This window comes from Carassius auratus, unplaced genomic scaffold, assembly GCF_003368295.1.
Source record: "Carassius auratus strain Wakin unplaced genomic scaffold, ASM336829v1 scaf_tig00215906, whole genome shotgun sequence".
Classification (NCBI taxonomy): Eukaryota; Metazoa; Chordata; class Actinopteri; order Cypriniformes; family Cyprinidae; genus Carassius; species Carassius auratus.
In genome coordinates, this window is record NW_020528302.1 from 190114 (window position 1) to 209240 (window position 19127).

Here is a 19127-nt window from a genome sequence, read left to right on the forward strand (position 1 = left end):
CTTGGTGGACTGGGAAGGTTACGGTCTGGAGGAGAGAAGTTGGGTGCCTGCTAGGGACATCCTGGATCACTCCCTTATCGATGATTACAATCGACAGGTAAGGGAGTCTGGGGACACCAGGAGGCGTCCTTAGGAGGATCTTCTGATCAGCAGCAGCTGCAGCTCATTCCACCAGCCTACTTAATGCCCTGTCTTTCGTCTCCTGTTTGTCAGATCGTTGTTTGAGGTCCTCCATGCTACATGTCTGTATTCCACCAGCTCTACTTTGTTGTGTCTTGTACCAGTTCGGTCGCTCTTGGATTAACCAGTCATCGCAACGGATTACTCACCACCACCATCTCCACCAGCGCACTCAAACACCTCATCAACTGTCTGTGCTGCCATTGAGGTCCCTGCGTCACCCACCATCATCTACATACCATTACACAGTTCAATAAATACCAATTACTCACAACTGCTTCCTGTCCTTACTCACAGCCATGACAGATACAACATATACGATTTTTTATTATGCATTCATTATAAATACGGGCTTCATAGAAAGTGTTGCCAAACTGTCTTCATAAAAACTACTGCATAAAAATAGAGAGTGCAGAGAAGGAAAAAGTGTTTTCCAACCCTCTATACACACCTTGGCAAATGAATCACCATGGGCTAGTAGATTTTTTTAGTTGCCTTGCCAAACTAATATAGTTACTATTATACTCATCTGAAAGTACACTCTTAACATCAGCCAATCAAACATTTCTTTTTTTAAATGATAAATGATAAAACGAAAAAATGGTTACCATGTTTGTGAATGCTTGTCTAAATTGGTAGTGCTTAACACATTGTTGGTCAATGAGTGATTCTGTAAAAATTTATATTTATATATATATATTTATATATATATATATATATATATATATATATATACTGTATATATATTTATGTTTTTTCTTTTCAAAGATAAACAACAATAAAAAAATACTACTAACAATATAAAATGCACTAAGTATTAATAAGCTTCCGAGTTAATGAATATGAATCACATTTTCTGTGTTCAAATGTCTTGATGACTTATGGTTTACACAGTTCTTCTCACTAGAACTGGAAGGTCAGTTCGAGTGCATTGCATTGTGGGATGCTACTGTATTCCATACAGTGTGCCATAGTCACATACTGCACAAATACTGTCTGAAAAATGTTGGTACTGTAGGTCAAAAGGATATTGTAGGAAAATGTGCATACTATATACTGCAGAAATAGTAGGGCTCTATAATTTCCATGTTGTGGAAAACACAGGGACGGAATCACAGAATCCAGCGAACAAAGTAGAATTTACTGTATAACGCAGAATTTGGGAAAATTTGGATGAAAATATTAAAGTATGGCTGTACACTTAAGCCATGGAATGGACTTAACAGACTGTCAAGTAGATGTCTGTTTGCTTACTGAAGCTCGACTGTGTCTCGCTATATGATGAACTTCATCTGAGAGTCACTTCAATCTTTCGTCTTGTGTTTGTCAGAGCGTTGTTTGCAGTTCCCAGTGTTATGACACGGACATTGTTACTTCCCGGATCGCCATCAGACTTCACCTCATCCACCTGTTATCCTGTTTTATGTTCCTTGTGTTTCTGACTCTGTTTACTTGCACTTGCTTCCTCACCTTCATTCGCCATTACAATATCATACAATATACAAATTTTTAACTTCTTTCAAAGGAAAGTAGCTAAAGGCTGCTCAAAATGTTGCAGAATGTCACTAAATTATGTCATAGGCTAATAAGCATAAGCATATTCATGACATAATTGCAATATATTTTCATTCTACATAGTGTTAGTCTATTACATTTGTTTGTTTCTCTCATACTCTCAGTGCTCACATACTATGTTTTAATATGTAAATTCTAAATAAAATTAGTATTTTGAGTTTTAGTTAATTTTTAGTTCTATCTGTTGTTGAAATGGTGACACAAATGCGGCCCATTAAGACGACATGTTAACCAGCTCTCCCTTCCAAGCTGTCAAACATCATTTAACAAACCCACACAAGATAAAGAGAGTAACTGTGCTGTGTATTTCTACATGTAAACTGATCATTCAGGTGAGAAGCAACATAATCTAATTTAACTGAATGTGCTGCTCCTCTCAGTCAATCAATGAACAGATCAAATGCAAACTAGACAAGGTTTATGCAAGAAGACACTAGATTTGTCGCTAGGCGCTATTTTTTTAATATTGCTAAAGGGGTCTGAAAGTTGCTGTGACAATTAGCTTGATATAAAACATATTTTTTCGATTTTTTATATAAAAATGTTACAAATAGCATATTTCTGCAGCATTATCATGATATATAGATCTCAATCTAAAGTTATTACAAATACTCGATGGTGGTTTAAAGTGAGTTTTGAGTAAGAGCATAGTTTACATTTTATAAATTGTTTTATGTAGCTTGATGCTACAGTGTGAATGGTCATGTAATGTGTTTTCCTTGACGCCTCACCAGAGCCAATCATTGATTTAGGCACATCAAGCATGCTGCACGTTTACTGGCTCACTGACCTTGATTAGATGAACCCCTTAGGTATCGAAATTTGGTATGGAAGGACTAGAGTATAGAGGCAATTCGGTTGGTGCCTAAAAAGTATCGAACATGATACACAGCCATATTAAAAAGCAATGTTGTGAAAGTGACATGACATTCAGCCAAGTATGGTGACCCATACTTAGAATATGTGCTCTGCATTTAACCCTTCCAAAGTGCACAGAGCAGTGAACACACACACACTGTGAACACACACCCGGAGCAGTGGGCAGATGCTGCGGCGCCCTGGAAGTAGTTGGGGGTTGGATGCCTTGCTCAAGGGCACCTAAGTCGTGGTATTGAAGGTGGAGAGAGCACTCCCTCCACCCACAATTCCTGCCGGCCTGGGACTCGAACTCACAACCTTTTAATTGGGAGTCCGACTCTCTAACCATTAGGCCACGACTTCCCCATATAGTGCCGTCTGTATTGGATCTGACAGGAATGGACCAGCACATGCTTTGTTAGAGATCGCTTGATATGTACTGAATAAGTGGATGTGTCTAACCAAAGTCACAGAAGGCTCCAACTATGAAGGACGTAGCTTGTCAAACCGACACACACAAAGGTAGTTTACTCTGCAAAACTGTTATCCAATCACAGCAGTGGGCGTTTACTTCCATGTCTTCAATGCAGCACGCATATAAATACAGAGCGTTTCTTGAGCTGGTCTCGAAAACAAGGTAGAAAATAACCTATTCCTTGTTAATTTGTATGATTTTGAATGTAAAGTGGACCTCAGACAACATTAAAACCAGTTCATGACCCTTTAATGGTACAAACAAACAAGGCAAATTTGATTTCTCATGTCATGATCCCTTTAAGTGTTGAAAAGTGTTTAATAGGCTGGTGCTTTTTGCTTTATTCTTTTGTAAAATGAATTTGTGAGAACATTTGATGCATTGTTTAATCCTCCCAAAGGCATTGATCCTTCCTAAAGAAGGCAAGTGTAGCAGTTTAACTACAATGATAACACATTCTACCACTCGCTCATATTTAGGTGTACATATCTATCAGTATATATCTATCAACTGAATGAATCAATGAAAAATGAATATATTTAACTATTTTTGAGAAATAACTATAAATTGTTAGTCTAGTGCAATAATCTAATGTAATAATTCAGATATCTTTAACCAAGAATGAATTGCATTAAAAATTTAAACTTCAATTAAATTTTCACTTCAAAGAAGAACAAACAGGAGATTGTTTCAGTACAGTTCTGTTCTTCTGGAAGACTTTCCCGTTGGGTTGTGTCCTCCATGTCAGTGTGACGTCCTGATCGCTGAGCGTCTGATTTAACTAAACACAGAAACAGTCTTCAGTTACTCAGTGGATAAATCCCACACAGACAAGTTTGAGGCATTTCAACTCAAAATGAGCATCTCTTACTTTACAAATCTTAAAGCGGGGGTTGAAATGCTCGTTTTCACTCAATATCCTGTTAATCTTGAGTACCAATATAGAGTAGTACTGCATCCTGCATAACTCCAAAAAGTCTTTATTTTTCTTATATTTATAAGAGAAAGATAGTCTGTACCGATTTTTCCCGGAAAACCAAGAGCGCCTAGAGGCGTGACGTGTGGGCGGAGCTAAAAAATCACGAGAACGAGTAGGCTTTTGCGTTGAGAGTGTTTGGAAGCTGTGACACAGATCCAGAGGCTGAAATTTAACAAGAGAAGCATCAGCAAAGGCTTCTCTATGTGGTATGTACTGAAACTGTATATATTTGCTTAGCGGTTTTGGAAAATGACTAAGTTCCACTTTATGTCGTCTTTTCTTTTTTTTTTTTTTAAGCTGTATATGTGGAAAGTGCAGTTTGATGACAACATCGCATGTTGTTTACTTGATGCGCTTACGCGCCGATAACTAAGTTAACAACACAGAGATATTTGAAGCAGTTTTACTCACCGCATGCGGTTCCAACACACAATCGTGACCCTTTTTCGTTGGGACTGCATTATCCTTAAGAAATAAACGATGTGCAAATCCGTCGTCAAACTGGGCCTTGTTTGTAAAACAAGCATCTTCGAAATGCAGGGAACAAACACAAACACTTGCACAACTCCGTTGATGCTCTGTAAAAATAAACTCCATCCACTGGTCCCTTAATGCTGTTTCTCTTTAGGTAATCTGTGCAGGGTTGTCTTGCCCTGGCAACCAAAAACACACTTCTTTTGTGACTTTTTCGCAACGCTCTCACTCTGATCAGTGAGTCTGTGCTCAGCCTCTCAGTGCTCTGCTATACGGGAGCGCGCTCTTCCGGCAGAAGTGCCTTAAGACCCATATAAGGAAATTCCGCTCCATCTAACGTCACACAGAGCCATACTCTAAAAAAAACTTTCCGAAACTTGTGACAAACCGGAAGAGGTTTTTTTGGAACAAAAATACTCCTTCAAACGTACAACTTAATTTTTGAAACTTTGTCCATGTTTAGCATGGGAATCCAACTCTTTAACAGTGTAAAAAACTCAGTATGCATGAAATAGCATTTCACCCCCCCTTTAAAGGCATAGTTCACTCTTAAATAAAATTTTGATATGTATTATCTTACTTCAAGGACATCCAAGATGTAGGTTTCTTTGTTTCCTCAGTATTTCCCATTTTGATATTTTTAGGTCAAACCGTTCTTGTCTGTGACTCATATAATGGAGGTCTATGGTAACTACCTCAAAGAGCATGCACAGAGGAGTCCAAATTAAACAATTCCCCATCATAAGTACACACTGATGACCTAAGACATGAAATGAGCAGTTTGTGTAAGAAAACGAACAGTATTTATATCGTTTTTACCTCTTGCACATAACCACGTACAACTGATCTGAGTGCGTGAGTGCTTCCTGATGTGACGTGCGCGCGCTCTGGCTTATTCTGCGCAAGCGCGGAAAGCCCCGGATGTGATCTCTCGCGCATGAACGTCACTCATTATTTACTATTTACCACACGATACGCCAACGCACTGTTTGAAATATAATGCAGTAATTGCAATCAATTAATTTGTTTATAATGCACCCTATAATCGTTGCGGTTATAATAAAAACACATTACTCACTCATTGGGTCCCTCTGGTATTGGGCGTCGCCTCCAGTTTATACGTGGCAAACTAAACACAACGTGCAAAACACTGCGTCTCAACAGCGGAGTAAACTCAGGATCTTCAGTCAGGCAGGTGTGTGATGCGATACTGCCAATGTCCTCGTCGTCGTCTTGTAGTTGTTCCATTCATGACAACATATGCACTCCACTTCTGTTGGCATCTCACAACACTTGCTACTAAAACACCACCAATTTTGAAGAGATGTCTGTCTCTCTGAGGCTTGAAGCAGTGGCGGCTCCAGACAATTTTGATTGGGGGGGCAATGGGGGGGTCCTGGTCTTTTCAAGGGGGGTCTCATGAAAACCAACAAAAAATACAGTGGACATGGCTAATAACTGCATATTTCTGCTACTAAACAACAAAAACACCTTTGCAATGTAAACAAATGACAGGCTACATTTGTTATTCATATCCTTCACACTGCACTTTCATGTCAGGTATATTATGCATTTTTATTGACATTGATATTTTTACATTTATTTCCAGATAGATATTATTGAGTTTACAGGCTAAAGTGGTCTTGCTGTTGTAAACACTGTTGCTTTTGTAGAAAAAATATTTGCATCACATTTCTGAATTGTTTTTATTTTTATAATGATAATTCAGAGAATGAGAAAATCTGAATAAGCCTTACCAGTGTTGTGATAATTATTTTTACGTGTTAAAAATAAATAAGTACTGTAATATAATAAAAGTTTATTCAAATAACATAAAAAAGAACAGACCCCTCGATGCCTGTAAAACTTTTCTCCCTCTAACAGCACGCTAGTGTTACTTCTACACTACAGGCTACACACAGCAATTTAAACAACGTATCTGCATGTTCTCACATCACATCGTTCTTGTAAAATAATAATAAGTAAATAAACATCAAAATCACTTCGCTGAGAATGAAACACCACTTACCGGCTGCCACGATGTTGAAAATATCCTCTAGCAATTAAAAAATGCGCGTGCAGCATGAGGAATCTTCCCGGTTGGATGAGGTCGTAGTCAGGTGAACTGTCATCATGTTGGTCATTTTATTTACGGCTAAATTATTATTAATAAATTGTACTAATATTATGATTGGGCGTGGGCAGGCATTCACAAAAGTTTATGTTATTACAAAAAAAAATTGAGGAAATTTTGCTTTGACAAAAGGGCACTTAAGGGGCAAAGGAGCAGGTGCTCAAGTGAACCGGTTCTTTCGGACAATTCGATCAAATAAACCAGCTGAAAAAAAAAATGGTTCACCGGTTCTTTTGCGCTCGATGTAATGCCGTCATTGGCGATGATTGCCCTTCATTCAAGCCTTTGGTTTACCCGCGCTTATAACATTAGCAAAGAATCAGAATAAATCACCAAAAGAATCAGTTCGGTTCAGATGCGCTCTGTGTCAGTCTGATTCGCGCTGAATCACGCATGCGCAGTTATCATCAGCTCATCGGTTCTCGAAACGGACGCGTCCGACAGAAACGGTTCTCGGTCCAGTGTATGAATAAATGTCGAAATAATTATTATTTATTATTGTTCTGCGTAGTTTGAAGAGAAACATTTTTGGATCTTTATCCCGAATATATATATTTTTTAATCAGGAAGAGGCTGGGGGGTCAAATGGGGGGTCAAGGCATTTTTTGGCAGGGTCTTGAGACCCCCCAAGACCCCCCCTGGCGCCGCCGGTGGCTTGAAGACATGCTGCTGCAGCGGATCGCTCCCGAGTACTTGATCTGTGTATTGTAGTTCAAATAAATATAGTTGTGAAAAAAATTCAATGTTGTCTGTTGATATATTGAAATTGTCTTCCATTGCGATTTACTGTACGTCTAAATATGTTTAGATCTTCACAGTCAAAGGTAATACTTCCGAGATTCGTGTAAACCACAGACAGTAAGTGTAAACAATGAGTGAAGTTCATGCGCGAGAGATCATTTCCGGCACTTTCCGTGCTTGCGCAGACTAAGCTAGAGTGCGCGCACGTCAAATCAGGAAGCACTCGCACACTCAGATCAGTTGGATGTGGTTGTGTACAAGAGGTAAAAACTATATAAATACTGTTCGTTTTCTTACACAAACCGCTTGTTTCGTGTCTTAGGTCATCAGTGTGTACTTATGATGGGGAATTGTTTAATATCTTTGAGGTGGTGACCATAGACCTCCATTATATGAGTCACATACAAGAACGGTTTGGCATAAAATATCAAAATATCTTGTTTTTTAGACTGATGTCTAAACTGACCTGATGTTTTGTGTTTGCTCTATGTTCAACAATTAATTTTAGTCAGATGAGTATTATAAAAACCACCTTGTTTAAGACGAGCTCCTTCAGTTCAGCTTCATCCACATTCTCAGCAGCTTTCACCTGCATTCGGACCACCTGCTTCTTGACTGTCGGAGAAACATCATATATGTTACTCAGTTTTACTATATCTTACTAATTGAACATATAAATCAGGGATTCATAAACTTTTTGACAGCCAAGCCCCTTTGACCACAAATCTTAAACATGTACTTACATCTGCCCTTGCAATTTTAGTTTGAGGTTTGTGATGAGGAAGTTATGGCCTAGTGGTTAGAGAGTTTGACTCCTAACCCTAGGGTTGTGGGTTTGAGTCTGGGGCTGGCAATACCATGACTGAGGTGTCCCTTGAGCAAGGCACTGAACATCCAACTCCTCCCCGGGCATTTTTTTTTTTTCCCGGTCAATAAGATGTTTAATTAAATCAATTGGTGCCAAATTTCAGTGCTTGAGAACACATCTGGGTGTGAGAGTAAAAGGGGTCAGAGACCGGATGAGAAGCGCAGTGCTGTTCCACATCTTTGTGTTGAGTGTATGCACACCGGTGGCACAACTCGACGACTGTCTGTGCCGACGCTGTTAGAAATTCTGCCGCGATTTTATAGTTTTCCATAAAATCAGATTATATTTCTCCCAAATTATTGTTAATGTACATAATTACTTTATCCTAGGCTGGAAGATTGTGTATAGTGAATACTTCGGCACAGCATTTCTCTTTCTGTAGGTCTAATACATTCTGTATGCTTTAGATCGAGAGCTATAATAATACAGATCACACTTTCTCTTCACGTTTGCTCTGTTTTTCAAACTCAGCAACACAATTTTATAAATTTTTGAAGTGAACTTTTGGCTGTTTGGTGATTAGATTAAATGTTCTGGACTGCTGTCTCCTTGAACTGAATGCAGTGTGTCTGTTGTGTGATATGTGAGTAGCTTGCTGATGTTTAGAATTTTTTTTCTAGCGTGTACTATTTCTAAATACATAACAAAATGTCGAAATTGAGAGGATTGGATGTATGTATGAATGAGCTACCAGTGTTACAGTAGAAGTACTGAGTCATTGTGCATACTTTATCATCAAGTGTACGATAATAATTATTTGGACCAGCACAATCTTCGTTCTACTTAGTTAATGTCTGAGTAGCAAGTTACATTTACATTTAGTCATTTTGTAGACTTTTTATCCAAAGAATCTTAAAACAGGGGAATACATAAAGTGATTCTTTTTAAAGAGGCAAACAGAAACAGTAGGCCTACTGGCCTACTGAAAGGTTTTAAAATGAACAGTTCTCTCATAAAAACAAAGTGCATTTAGGTGAAGTGTATTTGAAAATTTTCTATGTAGGACTAGAAAGTGCATTACTTCTCCAGTAGGCAAGACGGTTATCACTTCTGGGGATGGGGACTTCAGACAGATAACCATCTAGCTGTTGAGCAGTTGAGCTTGTCATCTGCCTGACATTTGAGAAATATTTGAGAGAGTGTATTTAAATAGGGCCAGGGCATAAATAAACATTTTTTATCAAATTAAAGCAGAAATCTAGCAGAAAATCTAGCATAAATATGGCCACAATCTGATTTTATGTATGTATATATGTTTGTGTGTGTGTGTGTATATATATATATATATAGTAGCCTAAGAACAAAATAGCCAACGTATTATTATTATTTGAGGCACTTTCTTGCAGAATTCCACTGAACATATCAGACAACGAGGGTGCATGCCACTCATCTGGTGCAGAGACCAGTCTTTTTTTCTGCCCTCTGATCTCAGTCTCCTGCGCTTGTCGCTTCTCCGTCTCCACGCGGGTTCTCCGCATCCAGCGCGGCCTGGATCATTTCTCGTGCGCGCTGCCTTATTTCCGCATCCAAGTAATGGTCTTTATAACGCGGATCAAGCACATTCGCGATGAAGTGCAGAGGACCCGAAAAGATCTCAGTGAGACGTGTGCTAACAGACTCTATAAGACTGTACTTTTCTTTGTTTTTACTTCGTGGTCCGTCTTAATCTCTTTGTTAGGAGACGTTTTAGTGCTGTGAATAAAGGAATATGAAGAGAGAGAATGTTCTCACTGGTGTTAAGTGAATGTCGCGTGGAGCTCGTGGTCTGCGCTATGCAGGTGCACGTGCAGGTTGCGGTTTCTGTTTGCGTCATCACAACATTTCGGCCGTGTTGTTTCGGTGATAAAAGTCTATCGGCCAAAAACCGAAAAGGCCATTAAACAACTAGAAATCAGTGGTCGAGTTGTATTTACAACAGAACAGTTCAACCCAAATATTCAGATGTGTGCAGCACATTTTACGGAGGACTGTGTCCTGCGAGAGTAGCCTACAATGCCGGTGTCTGTTTCTATAAAATGAGGCAATTCCAACTTTGCCAGGACAGTCTGGTGCTTCTAACTCACAGTCTGTAAGTATGTTTACATATTTAATATAATTTGCCACTGATGATTCAAATGCAAGTTTTGAGCAGAGTGACGCTTGTTTTTTGTCAATTCTCTGATTGCAAATGCAGACATGGGTTTTATGTTTACACAGCACGATATGCAACGCATAAAAAATACATAAATGTCACGCTGTCTGGTCTCTGTTTCCCTGGGTGTCCACTAGTGGTCTCACTTCCCCTTAGGCACCTCACTGTAGGCACTAGTCCCACTAGCCTTGTCCCTTCATCACAGTAATTGCACTCCCGTTAATTGCACCAGGTGCCTTCACTTATTACTCATTAGCCTCCCTATATTAACCAGACTTTTCCTGTTGTCTGCATGGAGTCCTTTCCTTCCGTTTTCCTTCCATACCCAGTCTGCTCGTCTTCCGAGTTCCTCGCATTCCGAGTTCCTCGCATTCCGAGTTCCTGTTTCCGTTCCTGTTCCCTTCCTGTTCCTTCTTGGTTTGTTTATTTTAATTGTTTTCTGGTTTTGACCCCGGGTTGTTGGATTACAATTTAGATTACCCTAAATAAACAGTACTGTTATTGGATCTCTCGTTCCCTGTGTTTCACTGGGTCTCCGAACGTCACAGAAGGGCTCCATCCACTAAGATCCAGCAGTATGTTTTTTGATGTCTCCTCCCTAGCCACCGAGCAGGACAGAAAGAGTGTTTTTGAGGGAACCCGCCTGGTCATTTTTCAGCATCGCTCTCCACCATGGCTCCCCTTCGACCCAGGGCTCGTGAGGGACGGATCGGAGCCACCTTCTCACCATTGCGGACGGAGAGGGGAGAGGAGGCGCATGGCACCCCAGCGCCGCTGTGCAGAATGGCCGCCGGCCCAGCACCGCTGCCCAGGATGGCCGCCAGCCCAGCGCCACGAGGCAAGTTGGACGCCAGACCAGCGCCACTGCCCATGATGGCCACAAGTTTAGCGCCACTGCAAAAGATGGCCGCCAGCCCAGCGCCATGGGGCAAGATGGACGCCAGCCTAGCACCACAGCACAAGGTGGTCGCCAGCCCAGCGCCACGATGGAAGATGGCCGCCAGCCCAGCGTCACGACGCAAGAGGGCCGCCAGCTCAGCGCCACAGCACAAGATGGCCACTAGCCCAGCGCCACTGTCCAGGATGGCCACCGGCCAATCGCCACTGCCCAAAATGGCCACCGGTCCAGCCCCACAGCCCAAGATGGCCGCTGGTCCAGAGTCATGGCACAAGATGGCTGCTTGTCCAGTGCCTCTGCACAGAATGACAGTCACAGTTGACCCTCCAGAGTTAAGTCAGGTTCCCGTTGACCTTCCAGAGTTGAGTCAGGTTCCCGTTGACCTTCCAGAGTTGAGTCAGGTTCCCGTTGACCCTCCAGAGTTGAGTCAGGTTCCCGTTGACCCTCCAGAGTCGAGTCAGGTTCCCGTTGACCCTCCGGAGTCGTGTCAGGTCCCTTTGACCCTCCAGAGTCGAGTCTGGTTCCCGTGGACCCTCCGGAGTCGAGTCAGGTTCCCGTGGACCCTCCAGAGTCGAGTCAGGTTCCCATTGACCCTCCAGAGTCGAGTCAGAGCCCGTTGACCCTCCAGAGTCAAGGCATGTGCTCGTTGACCCTCCAGAGTCGAGGCAGGTGCTCGTTGACCCTCCAGAGTCGAGGCAGGTTCCCGTTGATCCTCCAGAGTCGAGGCAGGTGCTCGTTGACCCTCCAGAGTCGAGTCAGGTGTTCGTGGACCCTCCAGAGCTGAGTCAAGTGCTCAGTGACCCTCCAGAGTCAGGGCTAGTCACCGTTGACCTTCCAGAGTCAGGGCTGGTCACTATTGACCTTCCAGAGTCAGGGCTAGTCACCGTTGACACTCCGGAGACAAGTCAAGTCACCAATGATCTTCATGGTCAACAGTGTTCTTCATGGGCAAGGGCAAGGTCAAGGCGCCGCCCTGGTGGGCTTCTGTCTCGACTGCATGGATGTGGTGGTCTTCTGTGCCGCCCTGGTGGTCTTCTGTCTCAACCACATGGATGTGGTGGTCTTCTGCTCCACCCTGGTGGGCTTCTGTCTTGACCAAACAGATGTGGTGGTCTTCTGCGCCGCCCTGGTGGGATTCTGTCTCGACCACACGGATGTGGTGGCCTTCTGCTCCGCCCTGGTGGGCTTCACGTTTTGTCCTTCCTGAACTTGTGTTTTGTTGTTGTTGTGTTTTCTCCTCTTCTGTCTGTTTCCATCTATGGACCTGGCCGTCCGTCCCTCTCCCTGATCCTCTGCCGGTCCACCTCCCTCCTGGGTTCCTTGTCTTTGTTTTTCTCTCCGTTTTCCTCTAAGGACCTGGCCCTCCGTCCCTCCCCCTGATCCTCTGCCAGTCCACCTCCTTCCTGGGCTTCTTGTTTTTGTGTTTGCACTTCTTGTCTCTGTTTCCCCATTTTACCTGGTCCTCTTGTCTCTGTTTCCCCATTTTACCTGGTCCTCTTTTCTTTGTTTCCCCATTTTACCTGGCCCTCTGTCTCTCCCCCTGGTCCTCCGCCGCTCCACCTCCCTCCTGGTCTCTTTGTTCTTTGGTCTCTTCTTGGGTTCGGGTGGAGAATCTTGTACCTGCTCCGTGGAGGAGGGGGTAATGTCACGCTGTCTGGTCTCCATTTCCCTGGGTGTCCACTAGTAGTCTCACCTCACCGTAGGCGCTACGATTCCCACTAGCCTTGTCCCTTCATCACAGTAATTGCACTCCTGTTAATTGCACCAGGTGCCTTCACTTATTACTCATTAGCCTCCCTATATTAACCAGTCTTTTCCTGTTGTCTGCATGGAGTCCTTTCCTTCCGTACCCAGTCTTCCGTCTTCCGAGTTCCTGGCATTCCGAGTTCCTGTTCCTGTTTCTGTTCCTGTTCCCTTCCTGTTCCTTCTTTGTTTGTTTATTTGGATTGTTTTCTGGTTTTGACTCCGGCTTGTTGGATTACGATTTGGATTACCCTAAATAAACATTACTGCTATTGGATCTCTCATTCCCTTTGTTTCATTGGGTTTAGGAACGTCACAATAAATCATTATAATCAGTAATTATGTCCCCACTGGATGCAACAAATGCCTCGTTTTTAATGGGTTTTAGTGGTTTTGTCTCATCATGCCGGGACACACAGCATCACAGTATGCTAAGGGGCGTAAAATTTTTGTTAAACACTTGAGGTATCCGGCCAATCCCAATGCACTGAATAGCTGGCCAATCAGTGTACACCTCGCTTTTCAGATCAATGAGCTTTGTAAAAATCAATGTGTTTCAGAAAGGCAGGTATTGGATCCGCTTGTCTTATAATTATTACTTTCCAGTAGGAAGGAATATTTAGTTATCTACCTATTGCTACTTATTATTTTCGCTGTAGTTTGTATTTTTGATTGCACTTACTGGTAATTATACTAATTGCTATTGGCTAAGAAGAAGTGTTATTTGCATTGCTCCCTTTCTGCACTAATGTGCGAACTGTAGTTTCGATTTGAGGAATTGCCCCATTGGCTGTGCTAATTAGAAGGCGGCCACAGCTTTTTTCACTTTAGTTTCATAGAGTGTGGATATTATTTGAGGTCTGTGTGCTGATGCTGAAGCATTGGTGGAAGCGTTCAGGCCTCGTGTCCAGCCTTCTTGTGTGAAGATCAACCAGTGTAAGGACCTGCAACTTAACCTGCTCGACTTCACAGAGCAACGAAACCACTAACACACTAAGTATTATTTCTATCTTCCCTTTACACACTCTGCTTTCCTGTCCTCTTTTTCTCTGTGATGTGTATCCATAACATTCCGGTTGTCTCTTGATAACTCTCTAATGTCACACGCAGACACAGCACAATCTTGCTAACCTGCATCCTATCTCTACATCCTCTACTGCACATCTTTCTTTCTTGTGGGTCTGTGGAATTGTCAGTCAACAAAGCAGACTTTATTTCTTCTTTTTCTTTACAGTCCACACTCAGCATCTTGGGCTTGACTGAGATCTGGAATTGTCCAGAAGACTTAGCAACCCCAGCTGCTCTAACAAACTGTCTCTTTCTCTCACACCCCCCGTCAGGTTGGCTAGGGTGGGGGCACTGGTCTGCTCATTTCTTAAAAGTGGAAATACTCAACCCACTCTCCCCTATGCAATTATAACTCATTTGAATCTCATGCCACTACTGTAATAGCTTCTAAAAAACTTTGGGTTGTGGTCATTTACCTCCCTCCTGCCCAAATTATATCCCCAAATCAGGCAACCAACTTGACTTAATTTACACACGCAACTGTTTTCCAGACAACATTTTGGTAGAACCTCTACATATCTCTGACCATTTCTTCATTACATTTAAACTACCTGTGTGTCACCTAGCCCTAAAAGACATGTATTTTACCTCTAAATTACACAGAAAATAAGAAACCACTGAACCGGCAAGCAGCACCTCAGCCTGGAGAGAGGTGTCTAGTAGTATGAGGTAGGGCAGTCTAGGTACTGCCCTATTAAACGTGGTTTTCACCTGCATGACAGGTGCGACAGCTTATTGGCTGCCGCTCCAGGTGTATTTAAGGTAAAGTTTGTTACCTGGGTACACAGCGTACAATCATATTGGTGTGTGTGCGTGCAGTCAGGTTATGGTCACGATTGGTGCGACGTTGCTGTTGGGTACAGGCTGTCCTTCGCTCCAGAACGCCTGCATATTTGCAGTTCTTCGATTAGGGATAAAGCTGTGAGTAACTGAACCCGCGTGTTTAGTGATTTACTTCTGGTGCAGCTGCTCGTGAGCACTTCGTTGCTGTGGACAGCAGGGCAAAACTCTCCTTAGACGGCGTTAAGACCGCACTGTTTGTTCTGCTGCTATTTTTATGACTGTGACCGTTTTTGTATTTGATTATTGCTGTGTTTGCTTTTTGTTTTTCACACTCATGCTGTTGTTTTTGGTGAAGGGTGGCTAGTCTGAGTCGTCATTTAAAGAGATTTACTGTTAACGGTGCCTGCTTAACCCCACCGGTTGTTATATTACCACCAGTAGCATGTTTTTGTTTAATGTTGACCTAAGTTTTGTTAGCTGAGTTCTCTTCAGCTTTAAGTTTTTTTGTTATTTAACTTTAGTTTTTTTTTTTTTTTTTTTTGTATTGTTTGCTTTATTATTTTCAGGTTCTGTTCTCTTTAACCTCTTGCTGCTCCATGATATGTCTAGGCTCATGAGATTTTGGCACGAACCTAGTTGAGTATTTACATCTCTCTGTCTGACCCCTGTAGCAAGTAAATCGTCCATTGCTGTTCCCCACCATGCTTTGAACTTATTCTAATGCAAGTTGTTGGATTGAATGTGAGTTGAACTAAATGTTTTATTTTACTTTCTTATTTTTGTTTGTTTATTTCAGGTGCTGAAGGCCCCCAGTGAGGGAAGCTAGCTGTTTTGGCCCTGTGGTGGTGGAGTTTCTCTCACAGAGTGTTTTTGCCATTTGAGATCTGTGTCTCCCTCACTTAGAGTGTGTGTGGTGTGAGTGTTTGTGCATGGCATAGTTGGTTGAGTGGTGTGTCTTAGGATACTCACTGTTCAGCTAGCTGCCCTACTGGTAAGCCTCAGCCGGAAAGTTTCTTGGTTTTCTTTTATTTTCTTTTTTTGGTCAACACTTTTTTACATTTGAATTAATTATTGTGAAATAAAAGCATTTTTTATTTATATCCAAGTCTCTTGTATTCAGTGGTAACGAACCTGTGTGCTATATTTTTGGGTATAACTTTCCCCGTTCATAGAAACAGGGTGGCGTAGTCTGTGCTAATTATTGTATTCTAGTGTCAATTCTTGCCCTTTACCGCCCTGCCACAAGTACACACATCACATGTGAATCAGTAATTGCTTATGATACGCCTTGTTATTAGTTTGTACCCATAATCAGTTAAGAAATCTCTGTAGAAAAATGGAAAAGGTAGGCTAACTTTCTGCCAGGACATTATTCATGATGTTTATAGACATTTCCTGTAAGCCTACACAAAATGTAAAGCATGATTTTAAATAGAGGTAAAATGCTTGTGAAATATCAATAAAGAAATCTTTTTCATATTAACAAAGTAATAAGTAACATTTTTGCCCAATTTTTATATACATTTCTTAGAGTGTGGCATACTAACAAACTAATGCTTAAAACTATAACTGTTCAGAATGTGTAGTTTTTACATAAAATGTAATTTTTCAAAAATGTGTAAATGTTCAATAATCCAATGTTGAATTTAAATTTAAATATAAAAATATCTAATTATAAAAAAAGTTTTGTGTATATATAATGTTTGTATCATTTAAAAATATATTTTACATTACATTATTTTTCCAAACATATTTAAAATGAACAGAGACAAATCATATTTTTGTTGAGATTTGAGAAATCTCATTTAGTATTCTACACAATGACGTAATTTTCCATCATGTAATAACATCATCAAAATAACATCATAATGATATCACAACGTCATTTAGCAACTTTTAGCAACAAATCAGCCTGCCTTTAGCAAATTTCCCTGAAAATTAGTTGGCAACACTGCTGCCCGCAAAAACGAATCTGTACTTCCAATAAGATTCTGTGTGATCCGGAGTTTCCCATAAGGGCTAAAAAATTCCCCACAAAGATTTCACTGCAAATTCGACCAACTGAAAGATGCTGGGCTTGAAAGTGATATCTTTGTGAGCGGTGGTTCATACGTCTCTATACTATTGACAATGGATGGACCTATTTTTTTCCACGTGAAATTTCACGAATTACCTGTTCCATAAACCTCCACCTCACACAGCGCGAGATTTCTCTGGATGTTAGGAATGTACATGTTCACATAACGACCTTCCATTCCACCACAAAAGAAACTGACAGTACTGCCTACTGGGAGAGATGAAGTGACACCACATCTACAGAGAGAAAGAGAGAAACCACGACACAATCAGCTGACCTGCTCAAATCCAGTTCTCCTGACACGTTTATAACTGTTTTCATAACTTCACCTGGGATTGTTGTTGCCGTTGTTTTCCAGAGAGTTTCCGATGCGGATCTCTACTCCAGTCGTTTGCTCCGGACAGCAGTCGGCTCTGTTGGTGATGGTCACGTTGTAAATGTGATAAGAATCCAGCAGGTCCAGCCTCCACCACGGGTTGAGCTCGTTATCTGTGTGGGAGCAGGTTGAGCCTGGACCTGGAGCGTATCTGATGCCGTCGATGGCGTTTGACGCTCCCCAAGTGGAATATATGGATGACTGTACAGCTTTTCCTTTTAATGCCAAATTCTCTGAAAACATGTAAAGAGACAAAGGGTCAAGACCAAAATGTGTGAAGTTTCAGTAGATTCCATTTGGTTTCAAATAATATATTCCAACCCAAAACACTCAATTCCATTTACTACTACATTTAAATCTGAAGTTAATATTTTTAATGTATTCACACTTAAATGAAATTTACTATGAGCAGTTGTATTTTATTACCAACATTATCAAATATTAATATCAAATATTAATAAATACTATAAGTTTTGTATTCGTTAATGTAAGTTAATGCATGTTAACTAATGGGACATCAGTTACTACTTTTTACCTTCCAAGTTTTCTGAACTCCCCTGAATGGAAAAGACACCTGTTACAAAAACAATATATTTCCATTGCTTTCTTGGATGTCCATCAAGGTTGTGTTGCATTTGATTCTTTAAAAAAAAAAATCATAAAACATAGCTAAACAGCATCTATAATTGCACATCATCGGACTGATGCATGTCATTTATACTCACCCAAAAGTAAGAACAGATAAGAGATTTCCTCCATCTTGTTTGTTTGTTAGATACTTGTGATGGTCAGATATGACAAGAGAATGCATCCCTCCTTTTATCTGTGTTTCTCTTAGCAGCTCGAGTCTCCATTCTTGCTGAATATATTTCACACATCACAGGACCTCCAGAATTGATTTTCTCAGAACACCTCTCAGGTCAAGTCTGATTTACTAAACAAATCTGACAAAATGCAAATAAGGATGAGGACTTCACAGAATAGTACACCAAGTTTCTTACACCTTCCAAGTAAAATTCAAGCACTTCCAATGATATAAAAATTTTCCAGCACTTTACAACTGTGGTAAATTACCTTTTACATACATACTCTTGCCTCAGTTAAAGCACATGGACAGATACAACACAGACACACCTATAAAGACTTAATACTTTCCAGCAGCAATGTCTGCAAAAACTTCTGGGTGTGTCGTACCGAGACCATATCAGCAATGAAGAGATTTATCGTCAAACTGACACTCGCCTACTCCAAGAAGTTGTCATCGAATGCCGAATAAGATTTGCTGTCCACATCCTTCGACGACAAACTTCTAGACACGCAAAAACCGCACTCATACGATGTCAAACATGAACAACTTGGCGTCTTAGCTTTATCAAAGATCTGAAATCCATCAACGTTTAATGGGATGAAGCTGAAAACATCAGTTTTATAAGTATATACAAAATGTCAAATAAAAGGCATTGATAAAACTATACTATTGTAAAATATAAATAAAATGAAACTAAACTAGTTAATTTATAATATGAATATAATATAGCTTGGTCGATATGTGTATCTTCATCCTGAATGACTGTTACTGAAAACATGACACTCCATGCAAATAACTCTTTCTTTGATTTTTCAGTACTGACAGGCGTCATTAGCCTAACAAATGCATGAGCATGCAAACGTGTGTGTTTGCCAGAGTTACAACTGCAGTAAAAACTCCACTGGTTAATATAATATTAAATAATAGTAGTCCATATAACTCATGCACTATATAATAGA

The 19127-nt window shown here is 41.0% G+C and overlaps 1 protein-coding gene across 1 annotated transcript; it reads right to left on the reverse strand.

Annotated features, from left to right (window-relative positions):
- Window positions 1-321: 321 nt before the first annotated feature.
- On the reverse strand, window positions 322-18119 carry LOC113096290 (fucolectin-like). Its single transcript, XM_026261652.1, has 5 exons — window positions 18086-18119; window positions 17314-17593; window positions 17081-17220; window positions 7949-8031; window positions 322-411 (listed from the first exon to the last, which is right to left on the reverse strand). The coding sequence occupies exons 1-5, from the start codon at window positions 18117-18119 to the stop codon at window positions 322-324; spliced, it is 627 nt and encodes a 208-aa protein (XP_026117437.1).
- Window positions 18120-19127: the final 1008 nt, after the last annotated feature.